Raw genomic sequence first — 25,160 nt, forward strand, 5'->3', positions numbered from 1 at the left:
TCTCAGGAAAGACAGGACTGTCAAACCACTGCGATGATTTTATCAAGAACAGACTACAGCAATATGTGCCTTTTTAAAAAGACCAAATGGAAAGGCCAATTCAGAACTCTGCTGCTTGATTAATCTTCACATTTTCAAAGTTTCACCCTGTAACGCCATTAATGAAAGACCCCCAATGGATTCCTAAAACTCCTCCCATAGCCTTCAATATATTTTTTTCTAGCAGCTAACAAGCGCTACAATCATCTTGAGCAGTCTCATCTGCAAGAACTGCTGCACACCATCTAGACTTCTCCGATCTCAGCTTATGACTTTAAACGTTCTAAAATATAAAAAAGAACCTTCGCTTTGTAAAACCTACCTTGACTTTTAATAAGACTTTACACTAAAATAAAATGCAATCCATCTAGCCATAATCTCGCTACAGATCAACCCAGTGTCGTTATATGAACCTGTAAAGCAATAAACATTATAATGAAAACTGTGAAAATTAGGTAAAAAAATTGTTAACAAAAGACAACGCAGGAGTGATTATTCTTAGTTTGTTATCACCTGGATGTGCTTCTTACTGCTGCTACGCTGACTCAGCCTTGTGGAATGAGCTTCCTACATCTCTGAAAATACGGCAACACTGTCTTTCTTCACAAATTATCTGAAGACTGATATCTTTCAAAAGTGACTGATTGAGTTACAATTCATTGCCACATCGGCAATATTTCAGCCATATCGTTACGATTAATTACATAAATACATATTCATTAATGGCACACTGTAAAAACCTGTCAACTAGGGACACTAAAACTAACTAGAATATCACAGAGAGGATTGTAAAACTAATAATTCGATGTAGAACAGGATAACTTTGGAGGACAATACAATCTGAAAATGGGCTATAAATTACCAACAACTGAAGGTAGGTCACCACACTAGGGACCATGGGGACTTACATTACTTTTTGCTACAAGCATGGATCATAGCTGGATTTACACCATCCTCTCGGCCATTGGCTTTATGCAGAGAATTAGCCATACATTAAAATGACAAAAATACTACGATTAAAAACCTGGAAAACTTAAATTTGCATTAAATGTTTTGGGACTTGGGACGTACTCTTTCAAAAGACTGTGCCTGTGAGAATAGATGCGCTATAACAATATGCATACGGTAAGCAGCAGAGAGAGTTAAGGTGATCCTGGCAATCAGGTTCATCATCATCATCATCCATGGGCCCTTACATCCTTTACATAAAGCAATGCGGCGAATGGGACTTCTCCCAAGAAACGCTGCCTTGTTGAAACCACCAAGAATGTCATGGAGAATATGTGGACTCCCCGCGACTGCGGCCTTCCGCATTACACAGAGTATCAGGGAGGTCGTGCTCTCGGTGGAGTACCCGAGCACGCTCTTGATTTGTGCCAAGATGCAGCCGAGAGAAAAGATTCCCGAGAGCTGATAAATTGACTGGAAATGTGGCAACATAACACCATACAACAGAGTATCAGGGAGGTCGTGCTCTCGGTGGAGTACCCGAGCACTCTCTTGATTTGTGCCAAGATGCAGCCGAGAGAAAAGATTCCCGAGAGCTGATAAATTGACTGGAAATGTGGCAACATAACACCATACAACGCAAATGAATCAATAACACAACTTGTGTCTATTCATAGCATCGTAAATGGTGATGTACAAAGAATGGTCTTACATAACTTGGTAGAATGTACTTATCAACAGAGACTGATTGTGGCTGTTCCCCCGAAGTAAAGTACCGGGAAATTATTATCCCTCTGAGAGTGTACATATCTCCACATATCATTCACACGATATTATCTGAAGACATACCATTATCCAAGAGGTACCACATGACATATCGTTTTCATTTCCTGCATTTATTTTACAAACATGATACCCCAGTGTGTTGTGATGACTCAAGAACCACATTACCCACATATATCAAGCTTGCTAACTTTGTTAATGATCCCCTCCTAACACAATGGAAACTTTACAAACATTGGACAGTATAGTTAGGTTCACTAACTCCCCTCGTAGGTCACAGAGGGTCGTGTGCTCAGCTGATTGCTATTTCCGACTCTGTATACTCGTACGAGACAAATACACACTGTAATGTTAATCCGTGCATATAAGACAATGCCTAGCAAAAAACAAATTAGAAGTGAAGAAGTAACATACGCTGTTCACGAGGGGGCATGGGTTGATGTATCCTCGATGTTTGCTTATGACCCCTGAGCCCGAACCGATTCCACTGTATAGGCATATGTTTTTAGTTTGACCAAACATCTGACCTAAAATCTGAAAAAAAATATTTTATGTCGTTTTTTCAAGACATTGTACAATAATTCTTTCTTTCTCACTGCGATATCGTTGCAATATTGATGATGTGATATTAACTTTCAAATCACCGACTCACTCATTAATAATGAAAAAATGTCGAACCAGTCATAAGTAATGATGAAATGCCGAAATATGCAAATAATTGCACATATTTATATGCCCTTGAGGGATATCTAATACTTTGGGTCTAGTCTTCGCAGTCTCCAGTGTGTTTGTTTGTGCAGTTTGAAGCATCCAAACCCACCAAACAGTTTACAATGTTAACATTAGCTTTGTAAACAATCTTTTCAGAGAGCTGAAAGGGGCGATGTTAGTCATGCGTCTTCCTTACACAACTTACTGAGTACACTGAAACATGTTACCACACGCTGACACGAGTATATATGACAGTGAATATACCTCACAGTAGGCAAGAGCGACCTCACGATGACCCCTTGTTGATCCCTTACCTTTATGGCGAGATAGTGCTTTTGACATTAGGTGCCGCTGTTTAAATATCACCGAGATCTTGCTTAATCCACGTGACATAGTTCTTACACTACACAGTGTATCATCGACTGTCATGCGGGGATCACCACAGGGACTGTCAAGCAAGGCATGAATATAGAATATATTGTGACTTTTTACTTTATTGCAAATCTGTATTGTATGAAGTGCATGCAAAGCAATATAGGATCAATTGACAAAAGGCAAGTGTGAGCAGGGAAACACCGTATTATATCACAGTCTTAACCATTTACACAGCGAACAGAACATCAGTGTTACAGAGTGGTTATCAGACAAGTTGTTCACAAGCTTGTGGATTCCCACATTAGCTGCTCAATCGAATTACGAAGCCACGCAATCCCATCACGACAAACCCATTTTGACTAGCTGACTGTTACGATGGCACTTTTACGGAACTATATGTGCACTTTATGGCGAATACATATAGGCACATATATGTCCTTCTCTTTGTATCTTCTGAAATTCAATTTAACAGATACACTTTTGTTTTTTCTGCTCGATACGGTAAAATCCGAAGTGAATTCGAGTCTTTTTTTGAACTTGTTATGACTGGCATGTATCCACAAATCAGCTCCTGTAACTGTTACATGTGTCCTGTAAGTGACAGTTATTGTTCATCATGAATATTATTTCATTAGAAATATATGATTTTACATATTCAAAACACAAGGTCGTATGACCTTTGTGTGACAGTTAGTTCAGATATAAGAATGTAAATCAAGTGATTGTCAGTGGGTTGTCAGAAACAATGTAGCAAGGACATCACACGCAAAAAGTTTAAAGCAAATAATCCATTTGTTATTTTGACGACTTCAGGTTATCGTTTATAATTCAAACATACATGTCGTTTCATTCTGTACATGCATAAACTTTGAGTTATGGGTTCCGTTTATCCAAATGAATAGCAAATACGTTTATCCATCTGGATATTTGGGTCAGAACGCGCCTGTATAGAAATGGCATACGGATGCACCATACAAACACCTCTTGTTATAAATGTGACGAATTTCTCCAAACATTTGTTCAAACTCGACTTGCAATGGGACACAGCGTAATACATGTAGACAGGTTTGTCTAAGGACCCTGGATACAGGTCAGATAAAGCCAGCGAGCGTACAATAAAGACATTCCTTTCAGGTGCGACTTAATTCATCGTAAATACAGTTGCCACAGGAACATAGCCTTGCCATCTAGGCTCGTGTCACGTTGGTCTGACATACTTCTGAGACATTTTTATGCAAATTTGCCTGTAAGAATCCAAGTACTTGAAGTTCGCGGTCATTTACATATTTACATAAGGACCGCCTTACGATACACGTGAAGGCCGTTACGAACACACAATGTGAATGCACTGTCTTGAGCTGAGGATTATATTGCCTACAGATGCTATACTTTTGAACATCGGCTCATTCCAACTGCTTCGAAGGTACGTCATAAACATAAATGTATTAAATGCAATATTAAATGTGGGAATGAGGTTGCAATGGGTAAGAGGGTGCACATTAACTTCAAAGGCGTTAGGCCATCTTTTATATATTATAATTTGACATGTTTTCAGAACATTAATGAGTTTGCTTGTCAATGGTGACGTGTTTGGAGTGTTGCGCAGAGTGACAGTTCAGAGAAGGGCATGATTGTACACATCAAGCGGCGTCAGGAGGATCATTTATAGTCTCCTATATTGCATGCTGTCCTCTCACACGTAGATGAATGTAACCATGTTTAGTCATGTTTTACCTATTACAATTATCATAAATTACAAGTGGGGTCATTAGGTCGTGTTTTGCATTATGCAAGATTTCCTCTGACGTCGATTTGCCCTGCTTTGTTAACATGGTTTGCATACAAATTGTGACCTATAAACATTTAACCATTTGTGTGTGGTTGAATGACAAACAGCATAGTTTTGTGTAAATTATATTGCTCAATGGAAACGCTATATTAAGTTTTTAAGACAAATCCCAGGCAGAGGTCAAGTTTACTGTACGTTCCCATATTCCTAGTATGGTGATCCTCCTTCACTTGTTGGTGATCTTTAGCGTATTTTATAGTGTATTATCTTTGTACCTAGATTTACATGCTAGTTTTAACCACTATCGGTGATAGTTGATTTATAGTATTTCAATGGCTGGTTATGTAACGGCTCAAATTTTATTATGTACGCAAAAGCTTTCCCGTCACTATATGGCTGAAACGAAGTGACGTTACATTTTAACTCACTCCCTCACTCACTTATCTTACACAAGTTTGTATATATCCAGGTCTACTAGAAGACGCAAAGATGTACTCAGATGAGATCATAGACGGTGTTGGGGGAATGTCCCGGTTCCAGATCACCATCATGCTATTGGTCATGGTTCCTAAAGGATTGATAGCATGGGGAATGTTGATGATGTCGTTCATGGGAGTGGTCCCTGACAAGTGGTGGTGCACAGACGTCGTCAGCGATGCTACTGAAAACGTGGGCGCCAGCAACTACACTGGCCTGAAGATGTGTCCGGCCACAGGCAATGAAAGTACTTGTACTTTTGTGTACAGCCACGAGAAAAAAACTGCCATCAGTGAGGTAAGATACCATTAACTTTCATTGTAGAAACAGCTTTGATGTGTTTAAACATTTTGTTTATGTGTTGGGATGGTTTGGGGTCTTACCGCAGAAGTAAATGAATTGTGCTTACAGGGATATGGAGCTACCTTATTTTCCAGAGACAATATGATTCTGTGCTTCCGGCATGTACCATTGCAGAGTGGCATTTCAGGCTTGTATCACTGGTTTGCGTCTCCGGGTGTTTTTATCCTGTGATGTTTAATCCTTTTGCAATGCATGGCGGTGAATAATCTGGGTGGTGCTCCAGCTATCCGGGAAAATGCATTTCTTACATCTGATATAATTCAAAGCTACATTAAATTTTGTTTCATCAGTGGAACCTGTTATGTGATATGGAAGGGATCAAGCCATTGATAACAGCAGTTCAGATGACGGGGGTGCTCATCGGGGCGTTTATTAGTGGTCAGTCTGCTGATGTCATTGGGAGGAAGAAGACCTACTACATCTCTGTGTTCCTTCACGCAGGGTTCAACTTGACTGCAGCGTTTTCTATATCATGGCAAATGTTTATTGCATTAAGGCATGTATGAAATCATTCTAACTATAAAACTAAAGGCCTCTGCATTGCCTGCGATTTCAGTGTCCTCTCATCTCTGTTCATATAAGCATGTCATAATCAAATTATACACACAACACCACTGATTATATCAAATCAGGATCCACATGTAGCCTAGTGGTTTGAGTGTACTCTTGCCACTATGGAATATCTGATTTAAACCTCCACATATCCATAATGTATGGAATTCAAAGTTTTCTTGCTATGAAAAGAAGCAATTAAAAATGACTGAAAGTAGGTTCAGCTATTAATCACTCTGTGTTCTGTGTAACCATCTGATGGAGAATATTCTTTTCAGATTTTGCATTGGCTTGATGGTTGGTTCCTTCCTGGTGGTGAGTTTCACCTACACCATGGAGTTCATAGGAACCCGCTGGCGCCCAATCATCGCCGCTATTCCCTTCTGGCCAGTCGGATCAGCTTTACTAGCTCTCACTTGTTGGTTGCGGCCGAACTGGTCCGATCTTCACATCATACTGGCAGCCATTCAAGTCCCCTTTCTCTTTGGTTACCTGTTAGTAATTATATTCCTGCTCACCTGATGAACAATATTAATAATTTATTGTATCTGTCCATTAGTTGTCACCCACAGTGTGTAAAACATTGACAAATACGTAAATGGATCGTATGTCTTAAAGTAGTGCTTATATTATCCTAAACTTATCGTTATTTGTAACGATATTTCCTTGAACTATGACATCCACGTCCAAATCATGTCCAAACTGGAATATAATTCACAAATTTAGTCAGTGCTGGGTTATACCAAGTGTCTAGGTGGTGAAACAGAACGTTCAGTAGCTGTACTTTACATTTTCAGGATTGTGCCAGAAAGTCTGCGATGGCTTGCAGTCCATGGTAAGCTGGAGGAGGCAGAGAAGGTTGTGGATCAAATGGCTCGGTACAACAAGAGAGAGAAGCCTGCAAACACAGCCATTCTTCTGAAGAAACTATCAGATGAAGAAAGGAGAGGCGGCAACTCCGATCGTAAATACAGCTATTTGGATATCTATCGTGGTTGGAGTATGTTCAAGAAGTCTACTGTCCACCAAGTTATATGGTGAGAACATTCACCAGCCTGGCACAAACTGAAAGGGGGACGGCTTAAAATAACCAAACTTTCAATGTCTTTCATTTTTTCTGTTTGGTGTCAATATGTCTTGTTTGCTGCAGGTTACTTGTGGCCTTCGTGTACTATGGCATCTCGTTTGGCGTTGGGCGATTGACTGGGAACCTGTATGTCAACATGTTCCTCGTATCGGTGATTTCTTTGCCCAGCGAAATGTCCGTGTTCTTCTTCAACAACAAGTGAGAAGTACTCTACATACGTGGAAATATCTAGATACATGTTTCGAGGGGTCATCCGGTCACAATCCATCAATATACATAACATCAGAAAAGAAAGTTCAAGACGCATGATCTTAGGCGGAGGCGTGATAAGAAAACTACCTTTTAAGAAGCATTACTAACTTTTGTTTCGTTATAAATTGTGCCACATTAACGTACGAAACGGTGAAAGAATTCTTGGTTTTTAAAGCGTTTTGGCACTTTCGTAAACGGAAAAAAATTTCTTATTTCTTATCACCAGGTTTGGGCGCAGATGGACAGGGTTCTCATTTTTCTTACTTGCTGCGGGTGGTGCATTCGGTGTGGTCATTGCATCTAGAGTTGGTATGTTCTGTACGGAATAATGAGTGCGTGAGTGTGTGAGTGTGTGAGTTCTTTGACACAATATTGCTCATAATGAATAGTAACGAGGGTACTAGAAAAGGTCTGTTGTTACAATCGGTTCACCGACCACAGTGCTGTGTTAAACTGATAGCAAGATTATGTATCTGTGCACATTTGATCCAAATTCACTGTGTAATGTGAGAATACAGCTACACTGTGTCTCACCAGTCACATGAATTAGTTCAATCATAATGTTTACCGTACGACAAGGAAAACGTTGAACACAATATATATCAGATATTGTTATCGTTCTTGCTTATAGCAAATACTCAAAATTAAGCTCATACGTGTATATCTCCTCCTTGTTTATTATAGGTATGGACGAAACTATCCGAGGAAAAGTAACGACTACCTTGGCCTTGATATGTAGACTTGGAGCTGCTTCAGCCTGGAGCTGCTATCTTGTATACACAAGTGAATCCTACCCAACAGTCATCAGGTATCGGCGGGAATATAACCAACCTAGCTTTCTGTAATATTTTACGAACGTCTGTAGAAGAGGTATCCGCCATTGTTTCGTCAGTCTTGGGTCGTAACAACGTTACAAGGGCATGTTACTTGAGCATTACTCACTGTAGGTATTTTCTGGTAATATTCGTTTTTCGAAGCACGACAATAAAAGTGAAAATGTGGTAAGTATGAGCTGCTCATTTGCACCTTATCATGTTTACTGTGTTTACATGTAATGTACAGAAATGTGACTTGGGCCATATTAAGCGATTTCGGTACTATTCTCTTCCAGAACTCTGGGCTATGGCGGTGCAAATATTGCGTCACGTCTCGGGGGTATCATTTCTCCATATGTGTTTGCTATGGTGAGTCATAGTGACAGAATTTCCTGTTAGTTGTAAACTTGTGCATAGCTGGTATTGAAGAATGCCCATCTTTTCAGTGAAGATGTAATTAGTGTATGTATGTATGTATGTATGTATGTATGTATGTATGTATGTATGTATGTATGTATGTATGTATGTATGTATGTATGTATGTATGTATGTATGTATGTATGTATGTATGTATGTATGTATGTATCCGTTCATTCATGAACATATACAGTCATATATAAGCATTCAAAATCCAGCAATTACACACGTTGAGATTTCTTAACGCAAGAATAAGCAATTGATATTTCTTCGGTGGGTAATAATGAATGAATGCATGACAAGATAATAACACAGAGAAAAAGCTCCTCCACTATGACATGCAGAAAAGATGTGGAGTCAAATCGAAAAGTCAGTATCACGTGTGACCGCCACTTGCACTGAAACATGCAGTGAAATTATCAATGAATTACCGGGGTGTGTTGCTTGGCCAGATACTGCATGGAACGTCTAGCTATAGGTGCTCGTTCGCTGTCCTATTGAATGTACGGACACCTTGGTGGTGATTGAAGAATCTGTTTACGGTAGTAAGTTGCATTAACTCCTCCTTGATACACACGAACGCAGTCCTGTGTTTGTAACTTATTCTGTCCCACGCCATGATGCTCTCACCACCCCAACGGTCTCTTTGAAGCACACGCTCAACAACATAGCGTTTGCCACCTTTAAGCCAAACACGGAATGTGCATGCAGCGCTACTCGTCAGTGAATACCATACCACGCTCTTGTTTTAACCTCCATGTAACATTCCTGTTAACCGATTGTATGCGCTCCTTACGGTGCATGTCAGCTAGAATTGGCCCATTGTAATAACGTCAAGCATGGAGCCCTGCAGAGTGAAGACGGCGTCTCACGACGTCATCGCTGACAAACCCACGCCGGGTAGCGTTCAATCATCTTGGACAATATGGCGATCCTGATGGCGTGTCGTGACACTTTGTTGCCAAGGTCGTGGAAGGTCACGGGTGCCTGATGTCGTCTGTGAAGCCTAACGATGGTGGAGTGGCTACATCCATGTCGTTGATGAATATCACTGCTACAAGTACCAACCTGACTGTATGCTCTCTTTCCTGGGGTGTTATACGTTGTCCTTGTTGTAAAAGGTGCTAGAGAAGACATGAAAACCTTTTCAGATACATTTGCTTTTAAGGTCAGAGTCGAAGCGAAATTTGCTTATTTCGTGACACGGATGCATATCCCTGCATTTTGGAGTTAAGATTCATATTGTGAAAAGGGGCTCGTATCTAAAATATTTTCTTTCACTTGGACATGCCTTGTGACTTGATGGTCATGTTCTTCGATAATGGTCATGCTGAAATGCTTCTTGATTAAAATATGGATAATTGTAGACTGGAGCGTTTCAATGCTGGTGAGTATATCACCTGAGATGGTACGTGAATGAAAAAAAAAACAAGGCAGAATTGATAAAGTTGCCTTCATGGTTTTAAGTGTACAATTTCACAACTTGGGTGTAACGATATATACTGGGGAAACTGGGATAATAAGAACATGCCTGCTACTTTCAGGGAGGCGATGATCTTCTGCCGCCATTTGTCATTGTGGGGTCTGCAATGGTTGTCTGCACCCTACTGACATTGCTGACGCAAGAGACTAAGGGTGCCCCACTGGCGGACACAACAGTGGGAGCTTCGTGGAAGCCAGAGCCTGGTGATGTAGTGATAGCTGATACGAAAGACATCAAATTGGAGGAGAAGAATGGCAACTAAATGTTCCCCGTTAGCATTGTCTGCGGAGTGTAACTAGGAATGACAGTGGTACATTATGAAGAATAAAGCCATATAAACTTTCAGTAGCTTCAGTCGTGTATTGTGCCACTGCAATAACTGAGCAACATTCTGCCCCTTACTATCTTCTTTGGTTTGTTCTGTTATCAGAAGCTGAGACAATCGTGACAGTACTATTCGTCTTGTGACTTAGTGTCCGAAGTATCAGCAATACTTTTTGAACATATTATCATTATTCTTCAATAGAAACACATTGTTCTAACTGCATTAAGGAAGCATTGCCATTGCGTTCTTTATACATACAAATCTGACAAACCACTGTCATAGCTGGAATATTGCTAAGTGTGGCGTCAAACTAAACTCACTCAACTGCGGATGACATTGTGTAAGGGGCATAGATAGTTTTACATTGTTTTATTTTTATCGAAACGCCTGCGACTAATTAACATTTTAATGCATTCAAGGAGAGTATGAGATAGCCATATCCCAAAACAGAAAGCATTCTATGATGAGAAACGCCAGCAACCATTTTCTCAGGGGCAAAAGAAACTTATCATCTAATGTAGGTTCTCTGAAAGTAGACACCAAAGACATATAACAGAAGCATTCCATGACAAGAATCGTCAGCTAATATTTCCATTTTTACACTGTTCTGTCGCCTTTTATTTTGTTTCACATAAACACTTTTATCTAATCAGGACTGAATTTATCTGTTGTGTAATATGTATTTCAAACATATGGAGTTTGCAACTGAGTCTTACTTCTCATGACATATGGCATCACATGTTACAAAAGGTGCTGTCAGCAAATCGTTGACGCCGTTATAAACCCGTGACCTGATCTGACATCCTATCTAAAGCAGAAAAAGATAAACTGGGACAACCAAGTAGGTGTCAGCAGGTTACATGAAAATTAAATCAACTATCGGTTACACTTACTTGAACTGTCAGTCTAGAGTAGAAGAGGTCACCATGCGACGATGGGTTATGGATCTCCGTATTGGGTCCCTTGTAATGAAAGATTCACGATTAAGCATGACCTTCTTGACTGTATTGATATTTCCATCATAAGTTATGACGACATTATTACATCATCGACGACATATTTTTTCAATACTTTTGTTTCTTATTTAATTATTGGATTTGGAAGGATACTGAACTCAGTGTTAAATGTTGATGTTCAGAAGTGTTTCTTATAAAATAAGATATCAAGACTACCACCTACACACATTGAAAACCGGACCCAAAGAGCTAAAAGGAATGCTGATACAGATACGTTGCATGAAAATACAAGTAAAACGATCCTAAGAAAGACAAAAAACACATTTCCAGGTGGAAAAAATAAAGTTGGAAGTTGATTCAAGGAGACAAAATTCTCAAAATTCGAAAACTGATAATGCATAATGCTGCAGTTGTCAGAGCTTTGTTGTTACAGGAGATTACACGCCCCATGTTGGCTACGGGCTGAAAATGAGATTCAGGGGGTTTGTATGGGCACACAGCCCGCGATATCTCTTCCCGGGTAGAGTTTCCCGAGTCACGTGATGGGCAGCTGTTAAGGTCGTGCGAGAGACCCCGTGGGCTGAATTTTGGACAATAGTTGTATGTTTTCCCCAGTTCTAATACTAAGTTCAACGTGAGTCAGCACATTAGAGTAAGGATCTATCCAAGGTAAATTCAGTATGTAAGGGCATAGTGTTGACATTCGGAAACATAAACTATCCAACTTTTGTTATCGGCATGCTTCTGTGAAAGGTGATACGACATTGTGGACCCATTCTATTGACCAATGCGCATGATCTCAAACGTATAAGTGTGCTTCTTTAAAATACAAGTTTAGTGAGGGACAATCTTGTTTTACGCTTGATTGATCAGTCCGCATCAAGACGTTGGTTCTTTATAACGGACTTCACAAACCTGTGTAACATCCAGGTTAGCAAAGATTCGGAACTTTACGGAGACAAGCATACACAGGTAATGGAGCTTTTCAATTTATGTACTATTCTGCGGAGGTCGTAAACACTGCTTGTGACCTTTTACAATTGCCATTAAGCAGGGCCAAAATATTGTCCTGACATCATGTGAGTCTGACGGGGTACATTCTATAATTCTGAATTCTGGATGTTCGTTCCACTCATGAAGCTGCTACCGTAGCTGCCAACAGCTGCGTAGCTGGAACACAATTTGTCGTTCGATTTTTGCTTTTCCATGACAAATTTCATGAGAAAGGTATGATACTTTACGAATGAATACTTCTTTATTTTTTTGCCATACGACCTTTCAGCATAGCTCGTTATACCGTTGTCACTCATCCTGAAGAATGGTATACGTGAGTTGCATTTAACAATATTCCATCAGTATCACAGGGGAGGACACCAGAAATTGGATTCACACACTGCGACGAGCGACTAGCCTATCCCATCTCCCATGACAGTGTTACATAATTCTACACCGAAACGTCAGATCATGAAATAATAATGAACTTGTTATAAGTACCGTGCCTTTATTATTCATCAACCTCTAAAATGCCAATCAGCAAGCTTCGTGCATGCAAACTCTTGGTATTTTGTACATTTTGTGTGGTTTTCAGAGTTCATAAAGCTACAAAATGAGCTTCCTATGCACAGCGGTCTCGAGCAAATATAATATCCTGCTCAATGAGTTGCTTTTATGGTTTCTCAAAAGTTAACCTGGAACATGGGTAACCTGGAACTGTACTGGAACTACAGTACTCTCTGTGGTTTTATTTATGAATCAATGCTTGCGATGTTTTTACTGGATTCTTTGGTCAAGAATCGATTACGTTTGACAACACACAAACCTCTTTCTAAGAGACGGCCGAATTTTGTTAGCCTTCAATATTCAAGTTAAAACTGATTTTCAGTTACTCGTGCTAGTAAGAAACGATTAAATGGATCCTGTGGCCAGACTTCGGCACAAAATACAAAACACAAAGGAAAAACATGAATACACAATAGGTACAAAATATTACAGAACATCCATCGATCTATAAATCCATCCATCCATCTGGACACACACATATATAATATTCTTATGTAACTGATTTTCACAAGCGTTTTTGCACACGTATTGTACGTCCCCACGTGCAAGGTCACTAGTGTGGTGATCGACCTTCAGTAGTTGGCGGTCTATGGTCTATTTTCATACGATGTGTTTTCTGAATTGTGCTCTTAGTTTTAACTTCACATCTTAGTATTAAATTAGAACTATGCTAGTTTATTTAGTTTACTGTCTTTTGACGACAGGTTTGATTTAATATATGCTAATCCTTTTTAATCGTCAAATTTGTTCCCGTTACGATGTGGCTTAAATATTGCCGATATGAGGTTAACAGGTCGCTCACTCACTCACTCACTCACTCACTCACTCACTCACTCACTCACTCACTCACTCACTCACTCACTCACTCACTCACTCACTCACTCATGTATTATCACTGATATCACTAATATAGTCACAAAATGGGTAAATGTTTCGGCAATGCTTAGCAGGTGAACCTAAAGTAGCGTGACACTAATACCATCAAGAGTCACTTGCACAAAGCGATCTTAACGCTACAACTATTGTTGTAGAAGAACTCCCATTCTTTAAAGTAGGTTTAAGATACTCGTAGCGCTAAGATTGCTTTGTGTAAGTGGGACCAGGATATGACTGTAGGATGGATGCATGAGAGTATGCTTTGTTTCTTTGTTTTTCTTTTTATTTGTTTTTGTTTCAGTCTGAGCAGCAGGAGTAACAATGTATTCTGATGAGATTATAGATGGAGTGGGAGGAATGTCCAAGTTCCAGATCTTGGTTCTATTTCTTTTTATGGGACCAAGACTTATCACGTCTTGGGGAATGCTGATGATGTCTTTCGCGGGGGTGACACCGCAACTGTGGTGGTGTGTTAACGAAATGACCAGCGACGCCGGTAATTATACTGGACTGAAGCAGTGCTCAGCTGGGGACAATAACACTTCGTGTTCTTATGTGTACAGCAAAGAGAAAAACACCGTTGTAAGTGAGGTGAGGAACTAATGTGAGCACCGGCTCAGATTTGTTTCGAAAGTATACAGGAAAGTTTTGAGAAAATTTGCATGTGCCTCATATCAAACCTTTCTTCAACTTGTCATGAAATGGGCCTTGCATCGTATCTGACTATCTGTGATCTATTTTGTTAAAACGAATAAACCTACTTTTGGTACTCTTTGTCGATTAACATTGTGTACACAAACTTTGAAACCGGTATGCATAAAGACCAAATGTGGCAAGACTGTTTCATGTGAATTTGTCGTTGCTAGCTCTTACCACGAATGTAATACAGGTCATGAACTACAGTCTCCTTAGTAGTTTGAATTAGAATGTAACATCGTAACTTAAGGTGTGTGTTTGGTACAGGAAGAAGTCTTAATATTGCTGAGCCATATTCTTTGAAATAGAGATAGTCGAAATTCCCTTTCAGTGGGACTTTGTCTGCGACAGAGCAGGAATCAGGCCGTTCATCACGTCAGTACAAATGGGAGGTGTTTTGCTGGGAGCCCTTTTAAGCGGACAGTCTGCTGATGTTATCGGTAGAAAGAAGACATTTTACATCTCTCTGCTTTTACACGGAGGATTCAACTTGGTGGCTGCTTTTTCAGTATCATGGCAGATGTTTATTGTACTAAGGTAGACTTTTTGAAATACATGAATGTTTTACGTCATTAAACGAGAATATATAAGTATCTAATGCAGATATGGTTCGATTTACTACTAACGTTTATCTTAGCTCACACATAAATGTCGTTTTCTGATTGGCGGGGCGCTCTTCAGTTATTTTCAATGTACCTTGTTTAAAAGCGAGGAACCCCCGATGGGAATACCAAACTCATTTGGAACTTAGTGGCAGTACTTCTTATCTCGAATAACATTGAATCACGCATGTCGTACGAATTACCAATGTTTCGCGAATGAAAATTGATAGAATGAAGATAACTCTGCTTTTCGTGTCTGCAAAATCTCAAGATGGCTACGAAACCTTTGTCTCACATACCGATGAAGACATACTGACAAAACTTTCAAAAGTAGTCCTATCCTACTGTGAAAGTAAATTAGACCGCGGCGACTATTAAGACAACACATGCAGGAAATACAGGTTACATTCACACAGGTTGGCTGCAGTGTACAATCCGATACACATGCTTGAAACACTTCAAAATTAACATTGAGGTGTGCGATAAGATAAATAGATAGTTCACTGGTCAAACATCAACCCATGTTCCCCTCTTGACCACTGAACAAAACCTGTACATGAAACGGTTTCCCATAAAGTGTTAGTATATTTTACAGATTTCTAATTGGTGCAATGGTTGGTTCAAACTTGGTGGTTAGCTATCCATACAGTATGGAGTTCATTGGAAAGAGTTGGCGCCAGATGACATCTGTTGTTCCGTTCTGGCAAGTTGGATCGGCCCTGTTTGCATTGTCGTGTTGGCTGCGTCCGGACTGGTCAGATCTACATATCATACTAGCAGCTTTACATGTCCCCTTCTTGGCATGTTGGTTGTGAGTGCTGTACATATAACCTTAAGCTTACAACGTAACAATGGCGTTTGTTCACAAAATCATGTTCATGTTAAATGTGTTTTTTTCTGTTGGATCATATAGTCTTAATAGATAAATTATATATCTACGGCTTGTAATTATTCGCTTGTTTTGTCCGTTGTTATTGCGTATTATACATTTTTAAGCGGCTAGATTCCACAATTGATAATTGTATGTGACTTATCGTGTTTCGTTTCTGATATATATGATTTTCATAATAAACATATTCTATGTATGAATTGTGCGATATTACTTTTAATCTTCCATAGTGTTGCACCAGAAAGTTACTGTCTTCTGTCTTTTTTTAAGGATCTCATCTTTCATAATCAACAAAATATATGCATGAATTGTTTGATACTTCTTTTAACTTTCAACAGTGTTGCACCAGAAAGTCTACGGTGGCTTGCAGTTCATGGTAAGCTGGAGGAGGCAGAGAAGGTGGTGGATCAGATGGCTCGCTACAACAAGAGAGAGAAGCCAGCAAACACTGCCATTCTTCTGAAGAAACTGTCGGAAGAGGAGAAAAAAGGGAAAGAATCATACCACAAATACAACTATCTTGATATTTATCGTCACTGGAATATTTGCTGGAAATCTCTGGTTATTCAGGTGATCTGGTGAGTTGGCATTCAGAGACGCGCTTTACCTTAAGTCGCACATAATTAAAACACAGAAGCATGATTGTATGTTTTATTGTTCCCCACAGGATGTGCATGTCGTTTTCGTTTTATGGAATTACATTCGGCGTGGGAAGCCTGATGGGGAACCTTTATCTCAACATGTTCCTTGTTTCTGTCATAGCTGTACCTGGAACAGTCATGGTTTTCTTCCTAACTAGCAGGTTTGTTCGTGAATTCATACCATACATACCATTTACAAACGTTACAAAACAGTTGTACGTTTCGAATTTCTAGCATATATTATAATACAATTCAAATAAACGTTTACATGATGGAGGTGGAAAACCATACACACACTTATCAGGAATATTGCTGCATGCGAGGTCAAACTACAAACAGTATTGATCTTTGTACTGAAATTCTTAATTTTTCAGAATCGGCAGACGATGGACAACATTCTCGTTTTTCACTGTAGCTACTATTGGCGCATTCGGCGTGGTTATTGTTTCAAGAGTCGGTGAGCATTCTATAATTCAAGGGTATTTTACAATAATGCATGCATGTGATCGTTTTTACTTTTGATTCTGTCAGCGAAAGGGAGCTTACACTTGAATGTGACATCACAGAAACGTCCTTCGCATAAATTAATCAGTTTCAATTCAGTTTCGCGACTTACATTCAGAACGAAGGTATGTGTGGTGTATGCTTTTATGTATGTGTGTGTGCGTCTCTGTGTGTGTGTGCTTGTGTGTTTGTGTGTGTGTGTTTACAACCGATTCCTTCAAACCAGTTCCTGCTCAGTTTTGATTATCTTGACACATATGACTCGTATGAAACTGTTACTGGTTATTGACACTAACTTCGAGTGAGCAAAGCTGAAATTTTCTAGTTGTGTCATACGGCCTTTAGAAAATCCAAAGCAAGCGTTCAGATTTGGAATCATGTATGCTGCTTGCATTTCTTCAAACTGAGGGCTCATTGACAGTTTCCAGTGACGACATCCGTGGACCAGCAACAACGACAATGGCTCTGATGTGTCGGCTTGGAGTAGCGACAGCCTGGAACTCTTTCCAGACGACCACGAGTGAAACATACCCAACAGTTACTAGGTAATAGATTACTAGATACACCTTGGAGGGAGCACGATCAGATCAGTAACCAGAGTTTTGGACAGTAATGGTGGTCGTGTCAAACACGTGACAAAAAAACATATTTGGGACAAGAGAGCAACGTCACCTGTATGAGGAGCATTCTTCACTGCAAATTATGGCGTCTTGGCCACACAAGTCCCATTTCAACACGAGCTCATAACCTGTCCTAACTCTAGAGTTTAACATAGGCTTGCAAGGGTGTTGGCGGATTGGGCCCCGTGGACCCTGTAACTCCACTTCCACCCTGTCACAAGCCAGTGCATTTGCAATCGATACGTCTGACTGTTGCTCTTGCTTGAAAATAAGGTTCATGATTAACATTTCTTCTTCCAGGAATCTGGGTTATGGTGCTGCAAATACTGCTGCCCGTGTAGGGAGTATCGTGTCTCCTTATGCATTTGCCATGGTGAGTGTTGCCACTGTTTAAGGAGTGTGTTGCTGCAACTGATCTGTGACACCACTTCATATTCCATTCTCTGAATAAATTGCTATCACGAGATCACGACCACGAAATTGGTACTATGATATGGGGTATTAGTGCGTTTACCAAGAGACACAACAACTGAAAGGGTGTGTTATTTTTGTATCGATAAGTATTATAAGTAAACATGTTTACAATCTCGATATTATACTTTATCTTATTAACACGTATTTTTGATTATTTAATTTTGATTATTAAGAACGGGATATAGATCACAATACTAAGGATCATGGGGGTTGTAATGTGAGATATCACATAAAAAACATAATCGAATAAAGTGTTCCCATTTGATCATTTGTTCTCCACCTTTTCAGGGAGGTGAAGACCTTTTGCCCCCCTTCGTTATTGTCGGATCCACTATGGTAGTCTGTACACTATTAACATTATTGTTGCCCGAGACGAATAATACCGTACTGGCTGACACCACAGAGGGGACTTCGGGAAGTCGCTACACACTTCACAGAGATGTTGGAAGCGTCAGTGGAGGAAAGAAAGCTAACGACAGTTCAGTAGAGATTTGATACGGGACATGAGTTTTCGATACTAAAGGTTAAGGCGGTTCTGCTGCACAGGTTAAGGCGGTTCTGCTGCACAATGTGCTTTTGTTTCATCGAACTGCACGTCCTTTTGATTGTAAACTGGGAACTGACTCCAAGAGTTTCTTTGCTTTCTGCCTGTGATTACAATGAAAAGCTTTGCACTACAGCGTTAAGACATTCCGGGAAGCTTACCATACTATATCATACATATTCGATCGGATTAGTACATTATTTACAATGAATTATTGTAAGATGTAATGGCTCCTGGTAACAGTAGTGTGGTTTTAATAAATGAAATGGTAACGCACTGCATGTTTTCCACGAATTATGACAATAATGTTATGTCCGCAATAACGTCTTGTTACTGAAGGTCGATAAGGCACAGTTTATTCAGAAATCATTTTATTCAGAAATCCAAAACTACCAATAGGTACCATTTCACCACCAGACCTATCTTTGTATGGTGAAGAAAAGTTCTGGTCCGGAAAAGACGAATGTGCACATACGCACGCACGCACGGACGGATGGGCAGACGGGGCGCATTTTAGGTATAATATTCTAAAATGTACTAAGCTCACACATCAGTGCCCATTCACTGTAATGCCACATGTATCACAGGACGGAGTACTGATTTTAGACATCCTGGCAGGGTATACTGACCGTCATGCTCAATGCTGGCCTTCTGGTAATTTGATATGTAATTTGAGATGAGTGAGTGAATGAGTGAGTTAATATTCATCGTCATATCGGCAATATCGCAGCCATATCGTGACGAGAACAATACAAAAAATCCATGATATATATCAATAATACTTGAAACAATCTAAAAACTGTTGACAAAGAACAGCAAAATCACTAGTATATCACAGAAATTCATTTAACTAGCAATGATATCTAAAACAGTTTCATTACTGAGGACAATACAATATAAAAACGGGCTATAGATTGCCAACAACTGAAGGTAGATCACCATACTAGGGACCATGGGGACTTTCGCTACCTGCATGGACCCCAGCTGGATTTACATCATCCCTTCAGCCGTTAGCAATTTCGTCATATCTAACCATATATTAAAACTACACGTATGCTACGAGTAAAACAGTGGAAAGCTTTAATTTGTTTAGAATCTTATGGGACTTACGTACCCTCTCGGGAGGACAATAATTTTACTGTACTTTAACCCCACCCCCACCCCGAGGATACTGCCACTAACAATCTCAGTTACTAACTGAAACTTTCATTCGTAAAATATTTATCTATTTACAGCTCAGACAACAAATCAAAATCTTTAACAAAAAGCAATAATTAAATGAGAACTATTATTTAAAAAAGATCCTTTAAAGTTCGTGAATTAAAATATTTATCCCTTGTGATGGAATATTCTACACAGTCAAGCAAGACATGCTTGACTGTGATTCGTTCATCACAAGGGATACAAAACGGAGGATCTTCACCTTTCAATAGATATTGATGTGTATACCTGGTGTGGCCAATACGGCATCGTCGTAAGATGACCTCCTCAAATCTGGACTGACAACCCAAGTAGGTGTAACCAACATATGGTTTCATTGCATGTAATTTATTGATACTTACTTGGGTGTCCCACTTCATCTGCATCAGATCACGGATGTAAGATCTAATTGTAGCTTTATAGTCGGTATAGGGAATATGAAGTGTTGTCACAAATTTGTTTAGGGCTGCCTTAGCGGCAAGGTCAGCCAAAGTGTTACCAGAGATTCCAACATGACGTTATTTCATGTAATTTATTGATACCTACTTGAGTGTCCCACTCTTCTGTATTATATCCCGGATGTAAGATCTGATAACAGCTTTATAATCAGAATAGGGAATAAGAAGTGGTGTCATAGATTTGTTCAGCGCTGCCTTCGCAGCACGATCGGCTGTTGTGTTCCCAGTAATACCAACGTGGCTGGGTAACCAACAAAAGACGATGTCGTATTGGCCAGTATTGGATCATTATATAACTCAATAATTTCTATTAAAAGTGGATGTTTACATGATACGTTTTTAATCGCCTGAAGGCAGGAAAGAGAGTCTGAATAGATTATATATTGTTGATGCTTAGGGTGTTTTTGAATACATTTTAGAGCCGTTAGTATTGCGTTTGCTTCTGGAGTAAAAATAATGCTATTGTCGGGTAATCGGGAAGATAGTATTCTGGATCCAATGACGGTGGCACAAGCCACGGCGCCACCATCCTTGGACTCATCAGTAAATAAGGATTTGTAACTGGAATATTTACTTTTTAATTGATTATATTCTAATTTATATTGTAATTCATTTGTTTCCGATTTTTTAAATGCTGTCAGTGTTAGGTCAACATCTGGTCTCACTAACTGCCAAGGAGGAGACGAAATCAGACAGGAGGGGCATATATTTTCCAGCTCAATTCCAGCAGCAGAGAGGAAAGGTTTCACTCTTATACCAAGAGGCGGAACAAGAGAAGACGTTTTATTGTATAGAGCCTCATAAAGAGGATTAAAAACACAGTTAAATGCAGGGTTGGACTTATTGTAATATAGTTTAGTGAGGTACTGTAAAGATAATTTGATACGTCGTTGGTCAAGAGATGGCTCATCGGCCTCGACGTAGAGACTGTCAATTGGGGAAGTTCTGAAAGTTCCAAGACAAAGTCTTAGACCTTGGTGGTGGACAACATCTAATAGTTTGAGATTGCTGTTACATGCTCCTCCATATACAATGGAGCCATAATCAAGTTTCGAGCGGACGAGAGATCTGTATATGTGTAAGAGGGTAGTTTGGTCTCCTCCCCACGTAGAATTCGAAACTACTTTCAGTAAGTTAAGTGCCTTCAGGCATATATTTTTAAGTACTTAATGTGTGGTAGGAAAGTCAGATGAGAATCAAAAATAAGTCCCAAGAACTTGGCTTCCTTTACAACTTTGATGGGTGTGCCATTTAAACATAATTCTGGGTCTCTATGCGGTTTATATTTTCTACAGAAATGTATAGTTTGTTTTGGACTTAGAAAATTTAAAACCGTTTTCAAGACACCATTTATGGATTTTATTTAGGCATAATTGTAACCGCTTCTCTATGGCATGCATATTTTTACCACGACAAGAAACATTAAAATCATCCACAAAAAGTGATCCATCAACTGCATCATTTAAAACTTCAGAAAGACTATTTATTTTAATACTAAATAAAGTAACAGACAAAATACTCCCCTGTGGGACACCCTGATCCTGATCGTAATGGTCAGACAGAGTTGAACCCACTCGGACTTGAAATTGCCTGTCTTTTAAAAATTGTGAGATGAAATGAGGTAAACGACCTCTCAAACCAAAATCATGTAAATCCTTCAAAATGCCATACTTCCAAGTAGTATAATATGCTTTCTCCAGATCGAAGAAAATTGATACAACGTGTTGTTTATTTACAATAGCATTCTTAACATAGGATTCTAATCGTACCAAATGATCAATAGTACTTCGGTTTTTCCGGAAACCACATTGAATATCTGTGATAAGATTCTTCGTTTCCAAATACCAGACTAATCGATTGTTTACCATTCGTTTCATGGTTATATATATATTACAAACGCAACTGGTTAACGATATATATATATATATAATTACAAACGCAACTGGTTAACGATATAGGGCGGTAATTTGAGGGATTTGTATGATCCCAGCCAGGCTTTGGGATGGGGATTACAATGCCATTGTGCCACGATTGAGGAAAGTTTCCTGAAATCCAAATATGGTCAAATATTTCCAAAAGTGTGAAAAGACATGTCTCAGGTAAATGTTTCAGTAATTGGTAATGAATGTTGTCATCACCAGCGGCAGTGTCATGAGCTTCCTCGAGAGCAGTATGTAGCTCATGTAATGAAAATACTTCATTATAATCTTCACCGTTATTATAGTCAAAATTAATTCTTTGTTTTTCTTGTCGATTTTTATATTTCTGAAATTCAGGTATATAATTTGATGATGATGAATTTCTGGAAAGAGTTTCACCGATTTCATTAGCAATATCACCCTTACCAATTATCAATGTATCACCTTCTTTAAGATGTTTAACAGAGGATTTGGAACCTTAGCCTTTTATTCTTTGGACCATATTCCACACCTTAGACATGGGTATGCGCGAATTTATATTGGAAACGTATTTCCTCCAAGACTGGCGCTTATTTTGTTTATAAGTTCGTCGTGCCTTGGCACACGTAATTTTAACAATATTTAAGTTATGAACTGTAGGGTGTCTGTGAAGGTATTTTTCTGCTTTCTTCCTACATTTTCTTGCTTGTTTACATTGATTGTTGAACCATGTTTTACGAAGGTGAGGAATTGTAGAGAACTTAGGAATTGGTTGACCTGCGATTGCATTCAACACAGCTGAAAACAACTCTATCGGATCTGATACATTCATAAAGTTTTCCGGTATTATTTTTTCCATACACAACATTTCATATAAAGACCAATTGGCCTTATTAAAATTCCACCGTGACAAAGGTTTGATAGCTTTTAGGACAGTTGGGAAGTGGTCATGTCACAAATTCGTTGTAAATATTCGAATCAGCAAGAGACAGATTAAATATAGAATAGGTTCCTGTTCCAGGATGTAAATAGGTGTATGAGTCGTCATTAAAAATATACAAGCTATTATCAGATATAAAATCCTCAATAATCTGGCCTTTATGGTTTGTACTTGTACTTCCCCATAGAGGGTTGTGCCCGTTCAAATCGCCCATGATGATACAGGACTTTGGTACCTGATCATAGAGATTTTGGAGATCTTTTTGTCGGAGAACAGATGAAGGTGGAATGTACAAAGAGCACAGAGTAAACGCAGTGTGCAGGCTGAGGCGAATAGCTACGGCTTGGAGATTGGTACTTAAATGGATATGCTGTGAATGATGTTACGTCTAACTAATGTAGTTGAACCTCCAGTCGCTTTATCCCCTGGAGAAGAAAAAGAGTGATAACAAATGTACTGCCGTAAATCGAATGTTTCAGTATACTTGAGATACGTCTCTTGGAGACATAGTGCTGGCGGTTTAAAGTCTTGAACTTACAACTGTAGTTCATTAAAGTTATTCGTGAGGCCTCTTCAGTTCCATTGTACTAGATTAGGGAAATGACTCATGCTGGTTTAATTATCTAAGGAGCTGTAACAGGAGACACTGCTCTACCTTTCTTTTTCGGAGAGTGACCACTTGTATGGCCACCAGTGCTCACACGGGGGGATACTTCTGTATCCATGTCTTCAAGCAGTCCATATTTATTATGGATCTGCACTGTATTTTTCAATGCGTTTGGCAATCTGTCAGGCTGAATTTGTTTCTTCTTTATATCCACTTTGGTAGCTTTTGATAAATTGATTTGATGTCACTCTGTTTGTGTAGATGTTCCTCTTTGTTTTACTGGTAACTGATCTGGATCTGTGCCCGATTTGGAACTTTCTGTATTTAGTGCAGTTTCTGAGAGGGATTTTGGATGTTCAGATTTAACCCAAGTAAGGTCTGTCTGACAAAGAATACATGTAGTTACCTTTGTGACCGTTGATGCATATGATGGGCGTGATGAATCAGGTGTAAGAAGTCTGGCTTGTTTCCTGGCATCGGAGTAACTGAGACGTTTCTAACTTTTTAGTTTCTGTACCGTGGCTTCATATTTCCACACAGGACAGTCTATAGAAGATGACACGTGGTCACCTTTGCAATGTAAACACTTCATGGTGTTTGTTCATATTTTCCCACCATGGTCAGGTTCTCCACATCGGAAGCAAGTTAACTTGTTCCTACAGCAATTTTGCCCGTGGTCAAACTTCTGACAGTTAAAACAACGATTAGGGCATGGGATAAAGAGATCAACTGTCATGGAAAAACATCCAACCTTAATAGAATGAGGTAAAACCGGGGTGTCAAAAGTCAACAGATATGTGTTAGATGGGAACACACGATCATCTTTACGATATGTAAATCGTTCGGCCTCAATGACACCTTGACTTCGAAGCTGAGATATAATGTCTTCAACAGATTCATCTGCGAGACCTCGGTGTCTGTCACGGATTAGTCCTTTGGAAAAGTTAATGGTCTTGTGTGCTGAACATGTAACTGGAATATCAGCTAATTTGGTTGACGTCATAAGGTTAATCGCTTGGGACTTCCTGAAACATTCAACCAAAAGACCTCCAAACCTTGGTAACATTTTTCAACTCACCAGCTTTGCCCTGCAATCCCTTTTCTAACAAAAATGGTGAGTAAGAAGAATGGGCTCGTTCACCCTTTGCTTCCAGAACAAGAAAGCGTGGCCAAGTATCCCGTTCAGAATATAACAATTTAGTAACAAGCTCATCTTCATCAGAGCCAAGCTCAGAATCAGATTCTGAAAGTAGCCCTTTTGTTGTTTTTTTGTTTTTTT

The 25,160-nt window shown here is 39.4% G+C and overlaps 2 protein-coding genes across 2 annotated transcripts; both read left to right on the forward strand.

Annotated features, from left to right (window-relative positions):
• The first annotated feature begins 4,078 nt into the window (after positions 1 to 4,078).
• LOC137272790 (solute carrier family 22 member 16-like) lies at positions 4,079 to 10,436 on the forward strand. Its single transcript, XM_067805183.1, has 10 exons — positions 4,079 to 4,279; positions 5,115 to 5,419; positions 5,776 to 5,981; positions 6,316 to 6,531; positions 6,835 to 7,074; positions 7,188 to 7,322; positions 7,603 to 7,685; positions 8,061 to 8,184; positions 8,488 to 8,560; positions 10,153 to 10,436. Exons 2-10 carry the CDS (start codon positions 5,135 to 5,137, stop codon positions 10,351 to 10,353), a joined length of 1,563 nt encoding a protein of 520 aa, XP_067661284.1. The 5' UTR covers positions 4,079 to 4,279; positions 5,115 to 5,134; the 3' UTR covers positions 10,354 to 10,436.
• Positions 10,437 to 14,129: 3,693 nt separating this feature from the next.
• Positions 14,130 to 18,729, forward strand: LOC137271960 (organic cation/carnitine transporter 2-like). The gene is made up of 9 exons (XM_067804340.1): positions 14,130 to 14,399; positions 14,836 to 15,041; positions 15,702 to 15,917; positions 16,334 to 16,573; positions 16,663 to 16,797; positions 17,011 to 17,093; positions 17,562 to 17,685; positions 18,061 to 18,133; positions 18,523 to 18,729. The coding sequence occupies exons 1-9, from the start codon at positions 14,130 to 14,132 to the stop codon at positions 18,727 to 18,729; spliced, it is 1,554 nt and encodes a 517-aa protein (XP_067660441.1).
• Positions 18,730 to 25,160: the final 6,431 nt, after the last annotated feature.

The sequence above is a fragment of the Haliotis asinina genome, chromosome 2 (assembly GCF_037392515.1).
Source record: "Haliotis asinina isolate JCU_RB_2024 chromosome 2, JCU_Hal_asi_v2, whole genome shotgun sequence".
Taxonomy (NCBI): Eukaryota; Metazoa; Mollusca; class Gastropoda; order Lepetellida; family Haliotidae; genus Haliotis; species Haliotis asinina.